Here is a 10,474-nt window from a genome sequence, read left to right as displayed (position 1 = left end):
CTTGGGCAGCTGAGATGGAATAATTGCTTGAACCCAGGAAGCAGAAGTTGCAGTGAGCAGAGATAGTCCCTCTGCATTCCAGCCTGGGGGACAGAGCGAGACCCCACATAAAAAAATAAAAATTAAAAAAAAAAAAAAGTATTTAGCAAATGCCTTGAAAACATGTGCTCAATACTTTTTAAAAATCTTTTTTCCCTAGAAACCTGCAAGTATAAAGCCACATCTATAAGTCAAGAAAAGCAAAGGAATTTAAAATCAATTATTTTATTTCTATCATCAGGTAATGGAAAGGACTAGGATCCATCTACACCATCAGATGATTTTTGGATGAAGCAATTCTGAACCGGGTAATAGAACTGCTTGGGAAAGCCCAGCTTTTTCTGGAAACAAAAGATTACCATTTGTTCCTTCGCAATCTCAGTGAATACAATATATGATAAATTCCAAGGAATTCAAATTTAACTAGTATTCATTAGGTTAATGAAACCAACTATAAATTACATTTGATTTAGGTGTACAAAAACATTAAGATGAGCACAAACAAGAATAGTATATGCAAAGGTCTACTTTTCACTTCACAATAGACCACAAGGAAGTAATACTTATACTCCTAAAACAGAGGCAGTTACAAATTTGCAGAAACCACAAACTGAAATAATCAGACATACATAAAACAGAGAGAAATTTGGCTAATATTTTAATATCCCAATGAAGAACCTGAAAAATGCTATGAAGATCATATGGAACCCACTCGTCAACAGAAAAGCCTGCCCATTAATGACACTCCAAGAAGTATCATGGTGTATGCGATTCACTTTCAAGTCTTCAGCAAACTAAAAATACAGAGGTATGAGACTTAAACAGATAATAATGAAAGCAAATATGACAAAACAAATCATTATATGATAAACAACCTGTTAACAAAGGAGGGTAGATGGAAAGTATGTAGTTGTTCTTTGCATTTTTTCAGCTTTTCTCTGTGTTGTAAACTCCTATGATACAAAATTTGAAAAGGAAATGAACATACATTCTAAGCTTAAAAGTATAACCGAAATTAGTCTCTTCTCCCCTTAAATAAATATTAAACATATTTCAGTAATAACTATATTTTATTTGAGGATTTTCAATAAACTATAAAACCAATCAATAGAATTGAGATAGACATAGAATTACCTTTGAATATAACAGAAGCTTCTGAATATGAATAAGAAGGGCTTCTTTTGAAGAAGAGCCCGCTTCCTGGGCTCAGAATTTCTTGTTTCAGCAGCCTGAATTTATTCCACTGGAATCCATCAAAGTATCAAGACCACACAAATTCAGTTAAAGTCAGTCAACTCACAGTAAGCAAAATTAGTTCTTGGCTTTTCCTTTTTTAACAGGAAGTTGACCTGTAGCTTCCAAATACTTATTAATGATGTCTTCTTGTGTGGATGGTAAACATGGCTGATACCTGCAGTACTCCATTGTGTATTCTCCCTTTCCCTAAGGATTTTAAAAAGAGAGAATTTTTTTTTTTTAAACTATCAAGTAAAGTTATGCAAGGTCAAGATTTTATAACATGATCATTGTGTAGGGTGGTCTTTTGAAGGGTGCTACAGTAAAGTTTAAACTTGCCTACCTCTGTGCATGACCGAAGTTCAGTGGAATAACCAAACATATCATTTAGAGGGACCTGAAAACAAACACAGTAGATATTTTAGCATTTGAGAAAATATTCGAGAAAAATACAGATGCACTTTAGCCATTTAATTCCTTTAGATTAAGATTTCTGCTCACTACACTTAGTTAAAAATAATAAAAAGCCAAAGAGAAACATTTTTGTTTTATTCCAAGTGGAAATCCTATTTGAAAATTATTTCATTTGACAGTTGCAACCAGAAACCAAATCTTTCCATTTCATGGAGTGAACACCATTGACAGCCTTCCCTCCTCATCCCCACTCCACTCTGTAGCCCCAGCCCAAGCACTCAGAACTGTTTCTTCTGAGAAAATGTGAATATAACTTTCCTTTGGACACCTTAATGATATGCTGAGAGTAGTGTTTTCCAGGAGGCCTTATGAAATGTAATAAACACTTTCTCCCTTGAGATTTAAGTCAAGAAAGGTATAGGCAAGGTAATTAAAAGGGATAAATTAAAGATAACTATGCAAATAAAGCTAAAATTAGAGAGATAATATACATCTTATTTTCCTTTTCTTTTTAATTTGTCCATCTATGCTTATCCAAGAAAGAGAGATATATACATCTAAAAAATACATCTTAGATATATATATATAATATACATCTAAGAAAATGACACATTTACAAAAGGTCAAGATAAAATAAATCTTATATTTAACTTCTGCACTTAAGAGTTGCTCTAATAGCATGTTACAGAAAATGCCACATGTATAAAGCCACAAATTCAGCAAGGAAATGCGTCCATTCGCAAAAACAAAAGCTAATCTGGATTTCCTTCTATGGTTAATAAAAGCAGGACTGTCAATGACCAAGAGTACTTACATCTGCATACAGTGTAAAATAGTCCTCAACTCCGTCTTGTCCAGTGATTACCCCATGGCGTCGGTTAATTCCTGCAATTACTTGTCCCTGAAATTCATTTGGAGCTACAATTTCCACAGCCATAATAGGTTCAAGAATACATAATGTTGCATTTGCCACGGCTGGGTTAAAAAAAAAAAAGTTCATTAGTCTTCATACAAACTACAACTGTCCAGATATAAAAAAGGGAGAAAGACGACACTTTCCCAAAGGTACAAACACAAATAGCAAGCTTAAAATATTTGACCTAGACTCATTTTTCCTGTAGTAATAAGTCACTCTTCTAAATAGAAATTCCAACATTTAATTTTAATATTGTTATTTCCATTGTCATATTATTATCCTTAAAACTCATTAAATAGCAGAGAATAATACAAAAAGGTCTTAAAACAACATCTGATCAAGTCCTTTACCATCTAAATTATCCAACTCAGTTAGGTATTCTCTCTGAAAATCGTCAGGGGTAAAGATAATGACTGTTACAAATTTGACCAAGGTAAACCCCCCCTTTTTTTTTTTTTTTTTTTGAGTCTTGCTTTGTCACCCAAGCTAGAGTGCAATGAGGCAATCTTGGCTCACTGCAACCTCCGTCTCCCAGGTTCAAGCAATTCTCCTGCCTCAGCCTCTGAGTAGCCAGGATTATAGGCATCTGCTACCACTAATTTTGTATTTTAGTAGAGACAGGCTTTCGTCATGTTGGTCAGGCTGGATAAACCCATTCTTTCTTGTAGTCCCTGGCAGACAGTTATTTTTAATTATAAGAAAATAACTTTTGTCACAGGGCAGGAGGGGACGTGGAGGGTACCCTTCCTATACTCAGAAGCAAGAATCAAGCCACGCCTATGATGTCTTTCCTTTTCTAGTCTGAACAATTTCAACACCTGATTGCGAATGAGAAGACCAAGTTTCTAGTTTTTGCTCTACCTCAAAGAAGTTATATGCCTTTTGGAAAAACACAGTTTGTCCAGGTCTCAAATTTTTTCATCTACAAAATAAGGATTCTGGACTAGATTTGACCATTTAAACACTAAAACTCAGTGCACTTGTATTTATTTTTATCCCGTTTAATATATAACCAAAACACTTCTTTCTGTTACAGTGCTGTTTAAATGTAACAATATGGAGAGAATATAATAAAACTTCAAACATTTATACTTAATTTGGAAGTTGTGATAGTGACAAATACTTCAGTCTCGGGTTTGTTAAATTATCTNTCGCTGTGTCACCCAAGCTAGAGTGCAATGAGGCAATCTTGGCTCACTGCAACCTCCGTCTCCCAGGTTCAAGCAATTCTCCTGCCTCAGCCTCTGAGTAGCCAGGATTATAGGCATCTGCTACCACTAATTTTGTATTTTAGTAGAGACAGGCTTTCGTCATGTTGGTCAGGCTGGATAAACCCATTCTTTCTTGTAGTCCCTGGCAGACAGTTATTTTAATTATAAGAAAATAACTTTTGTCACAGGGCAGGAGGGGACGTGGAGGGTACCCTTCCTATACTCAGAAGCAAGAATCAAGCCACGCCTATGATGTCTTTCCTTTTCTAGTCTGAACAATTTCAACACCTGATTGCGAATGAGAAGACCAAGTTTCTAGTTTTGCTCTACCTCAAAGAAGTTATATGCCTTTTGGAAAACACAGTTTGTCCAGGTCTCAAATTTTTTCATCTACAAAATAAGGATTCTGGACTAGATTTGACCATTTAAACACTAAAACTCAGTGCACTTGTATTTATTTTATCCCGTTTAATATATAACCAAAACACTTCTTTCTGTTACAGTGCTGTTTAAATGTAACAATATGGAGAGAATATAATAAAACTTCAAACATTTATACTTAATTTGGAAGTTGTGATAGTGACAAATACTTCAGTCTCGGGTTTGTTAAATTATCTCCAAATAAAGGCTTTCAGCAAAACACAGAAATGATGACAAGGGTAATATTTTGTTTAAATATAATCACAGGTTTTCCAGAAGTATCCATTCGATTATAATAAACCAAAACTAAAAATCTTTCTTATATATTCACTTAGTGCTTCTTCTAGAGACAGTACAGCTTAACTGCAATAATTATGACAACAAGAATATAATTAGAAATATTTTTAAATTTAAATCATATCCTAGCTCACATCTACCCTCAAATAATTAGTTCTAATGAGTGAATTTTGTTCTGAAAGAGAAATAACTGAACTCAAAGAGGTACTGCAGACTCCTATGCTTCACTGGCTAAGCCCTGCAGAAACCTACATGGACATCTAAATCAGACTAACAATTTTAGAGTGTAGAAACAGTTCTGTTCCTTGCATAACTTCTTTACAACAGCAGAGCGTCCTTGGCTCTAAAGAAATGTAATTAATATGAAAAAAAGCGCCCAGAAGGAGAGATGTGAGCAGACATATCTAGATTTAGTTACACATTATCTAATGTTCTCAACAGGATAAGTAATGTAAAACATCTAGGTTGTGAAAGGGTAAAGGGAAGGAAAGAGGCAAGTATATGGTGTCCATCACTCAATTATTGAGGACAGTCTTTCTGGTTCTATTTCACATCCCCTTACCCTGCTCCCTTCCTTTTAATTCTCTAAATCTACTCCCTGATTTAGTTCCAAATGAATCTTATCTTTACACATGTCTTCCTCTAATCCTATACCATGAGATAAGATTCCAAAGCCAACTCGCCAGCCATTTTTCAATAGCCACATTGCATCCAAGTCCTAAAAGAAATTTTTCCTCCAGCAGATCTGTAGTCAAGTCAGTTTCACCTTTCAGTTTTAGGTTACATCACTGATCAGTCTCATAAACAATATTTAAAATTAGGTTCAAATGAATTCTAGTGTTCATTTTTAAAATCAAGAATACGGGAGAATGTGAACTATTGTTCTTCCAATTTTGATAAGATATAACATATAATAATAGTATACTGTTATAATAACTATAATATCTTACAGTTATAAGCTATTCTTATATTAAGCTCATTTACCAACATTTTCACTGTAAAACTCTAATATGGCATTCAACAGAGGTGTACGTAAAAAAAAAGTTGATTTTCTTGCTGAGTGTGGCAAGAACTTCTTTTCACCTGAGTTTTATATTTTGTCTTTTTTTTTTTATCAGGATAGAAAAGCTAATTTTATTTTACTTTAAATCTAATGTTTTTTTAAAAGTTTCAATTTTTAACTGACAAATAATAATTATATAGGCCAAGCGCAGTGGTGGCTTACGCCTGGCAGGTGGATCACTTGAGGTCAGGAGTTCAAGACCAGCCTGGCCAACAGGGTGAGACCCTGTCTCTACTAAAACTACAAAAATTAGCTGGGTGTAGTGGCATGCACCTGTAATCTCAGCTACTTGGGAGGCTGAGGCAGGAGAATCACTTGAACCCAGGAGGCGGAGGTTGCAGTGAGCTGAGATCACACAACTGCACTCCAGTCTGGGCGACAGACAATACAATAATAATAATATACAATAATAATGAGAATAATTGTATATATTTGGGGGATACAGTGTGATGTTTTCAAGATTTTTGTCTTTCAATCACGGAGAAATAAAAATCAGATGAAGAAACAGTAAGGTAACTTATTTCTCATGCTAGCATCCTGCTTGTTTGTACAGTATATCTTATAAAAAATAAAACTACTCAGCCAGCCATGGTGGCTAACACTATAATCCCAACACTTTGGGAAGCTGAGGCAAGAGGATCACTTGAGCCCAGGAGTTTATGAGACCAGCCTGGGCAACAAAGTAATAACCCATCTCTACATAAAATAACAATTAAAAAAATTAGCCAGGCATGGTGGCATGCCCCTGTACTCCCAGCTACTCAGGAGGCTGAGATGGAGAATCACTTGAGCCCAGGAGTTCAAGGTTGCAGTAAGTCAAGATTGTGATACTGCACTCCAGCGTGGGTGACAGAGCAAGACCCTGTCTCAAAAATAGAAAAGTAATCCCAGAAATTTGGAAGGCCAAGGTGGGCAGATTACTTGAGGTCAGGAGTTCAAGACCACCGTGGCCAACATGGCGAAACCCTGTCTCTACTAAAATTACAAAAATTAGCTGGGCGTGGTGGTGCATGCCTATAATCTCAGCTACCTGGGAGGCTGAGGCATAAGAATTGCTTGAAACTGTGAGGTGGAGGTTGCAGTGAGTAAAGACCACACCACTGCACTCCAGCTCCAGCCTGGGTAACAGAGTGAAACTCTGTCTCACAAAAAAAAAAAAAAAACCTCAATTCAATTATAATCTAGTGTTTTCCCCCTGTACATCTAATAGGCAATCATACTTAATATATATACTATACCTAAATAACAAAAAACTAAATGGTACATATTCAACTGTTTAGTTAATATTCATATACATTTTTTCCACAGGAAATATATATATATAAATATATTAGCTCCAAATGAATCTTACCCTTACACATGCCTTCCTCTAACCCTAGACCATGAGACAAACAAAGCNATATACTTTATATAGTTTACATATATTTTATACTTTGTTATATATTATACACTTTATATATAGTATATATGCATATATACTTTGTATTTTATATAAACACATCTACAAATATATATACATATATGATATATAACATATATATCCTGTAGGAAAACATATATGGCCACTTTATTTATATATGTATATATATGGCCACATACACCTGTATTTACTTATATTTAAATGTAGGATCAGTTAAAAAGGATGAGGCTCCTTGTTGATTGATAACCATATCAATTATCTGACTTTATGTAACCTCTATTTCCAGGAAAGCTACCAATTTCCAGTAAAGAACCACCATAGAACAATCAGTACTAATTTGTTTTAACTGTACTTTTAAAAAGTATATAAAGTGATTATAACTAATTTGTCAGTTTAAGGCATACTAAAGTGGTAAACACACAGAGGTAAAAACACAAGTATTTTAATATGAGTCATACCTAATAAAGTCTCATTTTGTCATTTTATTTACCGGTTTCCTATTTACACAATCTTCAGACTGTGACAAGATCTCTACATCATAAATTTCAACTGCATTTTAATAGAGAGCTGATATAAAGGAAACCTCTTTTCATAACTGAGAAACTGAAACATAAATGAGGAATCAGCAACTCTCCCCAACCACTGCCCCCCACACCTGATCACAGATGCAAAATGTGACCAAAAATACCATAAAGTTCAAATTCATACAGAATCAATAAATCCTGATCTACAGAATGTTTAGGAAATACTATGATTAAAGTTTCTACTGTCCACTTTAATCCTCTTTGATAAAAGATATTTTGGAAATATTTTGTGAATCATAATTCTACTGTGTAAAGACACTTGTGGACATTACTAATGTATTTTCACATAAAGGACATGGAAAAGATGACAAAGAGAATGGAATTTTCTGGCTTCAGGAAATGGCTTTGAAGTTCCTTTCTTGAATAATCCTGATGTGAAACTGTTATGTTGTCACTAGCTTTTTTTCTCTTAAAAGCAAAGAATCAGATATGTTTGCAACTGCATAAGGTTCTAGTTCATCAGCATTTAAATACAAATATTATTCTGTGAGAAATGTTGACAATTTTAGCAGTTTTGCAAGAAATCTGCATTGTGAATAAGGTTTACCAAATTCTTTCAAAATACTTTGCCATCCTCAAAATGCCTAAAAGCATACGATGTCATAATGAAGAAATTACTTACAAATTTATGGATTTCTTGACATTTGAATAAGTCACTAGAAATAACAAGACTGTGGTAAAGACACCTTTTAAAAATTTCTTAGAATTCTGAACATTTCAGTCTTCTCTATTAAAAACAGAACTTATAAATTATCTATGAATTCAAATACCTGAAAGAAAACCCCAGAGAATGTAAGAGAATACGGCAATCTTTTAGTTTTGCAAGAAAGAGAACGTAATAATCTACCTTGATCTCAATTCCATAAAGATTCGCCCACTACCTACAATATTCCCTGTGGTGCCTAGGGCTCTGGGTGAAGAAGACTAAAAATAGTGTTGCCTTCTGAGGCTATGATGATCTATCAGGAAAACAGATATGCTAAGGTACCCGGGCACAGCATACCTTGTTTAAGAGCACCTTCTCCTGCTCGGATGAAAGAGATTTCATTAGAATCAACCATGTGGTGTGCTCCATCTTGCAGGACAAACCGGAGCCCAGAGAGCTTGTGACCAGAAAGAGGGCCCTTCTCGCAGGCATCTAAAAACCCCTGTTAATGAATGAACACAACTTCTGGAGAGAGTGGATTTTACTTGCAGATACATTATCAAGAACCCCAAAATATTTGTGTTCAGAAGTGTACGTTTTTATGTGTGCTGTATTTCACCCCTCAAAGGAGAATTTTTAAAAAATGTTTAATAACTTTACTATTGTTTTTTAACTTTTAAGTTCAGGGGTACATGTATAGGTTTGTTACACAGGTAAACTTGTGTCATGGGGTTTGTTGTATAGATTATTTCATCTCTCAGGTATTAAGCCTGGTACCCATTAGTTATTTTTTCCTGATCCTCTTCTTCTCACCCTTCACCCTCTAATAGGCCCCAGTGTGTGTTGTTCCCCTCTTTGTATCCATGTGTTCTCTTCATTTAGCTCTCATTTATAAGCAAGAACATGTGGTATTTGGTTTTTCATTCCTGAGTTAGTTTGCTAAAGATAATGGCCTCTAGCTCCATCCATGCCCCTCCCTGCAAAGGACATGATATTGTTCTTTTTTATGGCTGCATAGTATTGGTGTGTATGTACCACATTTTCTTTATCCAGCCTATCATTGATGAGCATTTAGGCTGATTCCATGTCTTTGCTATTGTAAATAGTACAACTTTACTATTTAAGTTTACTACTGTGGCATTTAGATGAACAATTCCTTGGAAAAGCATATTAGTTAAGGGCATAAGCTGGTTTGAAAGCAAGACTTAAAGTGCTAACAGTCACTTTCTCATAACCTCATCTGCAGGAATTACTCAACTCAATTACTCATAACACATCATAGAGACAGCGTGATCTTAATTTTACAATGAGGAATCAGGGGAAAGGCAAAACTAAGAAACTCCCTAAAAGAAAACCCCCACCAAAATTGGTGTTTATTCACTAGCTGTGTCTTGAGCCCCATACTGCATACCTCTAACTGCTTTGCCTCATTGGTAGATCACTACATTACAGCTCTGGTGTTACAAAATGTCAGTAAGAACTAGAATTAAAGAGTAATTCACGATTTTTTCAAATCTAATTATTTTAAAAAGAATAGCTTTGTTGAAGTATAACTGATATACAATAAACTACACATATTTAAAGAGCACCATTTGATGAGCTTGCAATTTTTATTAATTCAGTCACTTAACAAATACTTGTAGAGCTCCTACCACTTGTTAGTTTTTCTTGGCAACACAGTAACATGGCTGCACAGATAGCACAAAATATTTCTTGACATTTCAAAACTGTAAGTTATATTTGCTGTAAAAATCTAAGTTCTCCTTCATCTACATTCATCTTAGTGGATGTAAGAATTTAAAGTGTGTGAATGACAAAATATTGTCTTGAAATAGAATACATTAATCACACACACAAAAAAAATGCTCCACCACTGAAATCAAAACTATAACCTGTTAATAAGATCTTCTAAGTTAAAAGGTTAAAAACAAAAACTGGTCGGGCACAGCGGCTCACGCCTGTAATCCCAGCACTTTGGGAGGCCAAGGCGGGCAGATCATGAGGTCAGGAGATCGAGACCATCTTGGCTAACATGGTGAAACCCCGTCTCTACTAAAAAAAAATACAAAAGATTAGCCGGGCGTGGTGGCACGTGCCTGTAGTCCCAGCTACTAGGGAGGCTGAGGCAGGAGAATGGCGTAAACCAGGGAGGTGGAGCTTGCAGTGAGCCGATACTGCGTCACTGCACTCCAGTCTGGGTGACAGAGCGAGACTCGGTCTCAAAAACA

General features: G+C 35.3%; 1 protein-coding gene across 1 annotated transcript in view; it reads right to left on the bottom strand.

Annotated features, from left to right (window-relative positions):
• Window positions 1-248: 248 nt before the first annotated feature.
• GFM1 (G elongation factor mitochondrial 1) overlaps window positions 249-10,474 on the bottom strand; it is a 46,697-nt gene continuing 36,471 nt past the window's right edge. Inside the window, exons 15-18 of the mRNA XM_017890543.1 lie at window positions 8,604-8,748; window positions 2,504-2,664; window positions 1,619-1,672; window positions 249-1,482 (exon numbers count right to left, since the gene is read on the bottom strand). Coding sequence (XP_017746032.1) covers window positions 1,351-1,482; window positions 1,619-1,672; window positions 2,504-2,664; window positions 8,604-8,748 — 492 coding nt within the window. The 3' untranslated portion in view covers window positions 249-1,350. The remainder of the gene's footprint in view (window positions 1,483-1,618; window positions 1,673-2,503; window positions 2,665-8,603; window positions 8,749-10,474) is intronic.

The sequence above is a fragment of the Rhinopithecus bieti genome, unplaced genomic scaffold (genome assembly GCF_001698545.2).
Source record: "Rhinopithecus bieti isolate Rb0 unplaced genomic scaffold, ASM169854v2 scaffold_17971, whole genome shotgun sequence".
Taxonomy (NCBI): Eukaryota; Metazoa; Chordata; class Mammalia; order Primates; family Cercopithecidae; genus Rhinopithecus; species Rhinopithecus bieti.
This window is presented reverse-complemented; position numbering and strand designations above follow the sequence as displayed.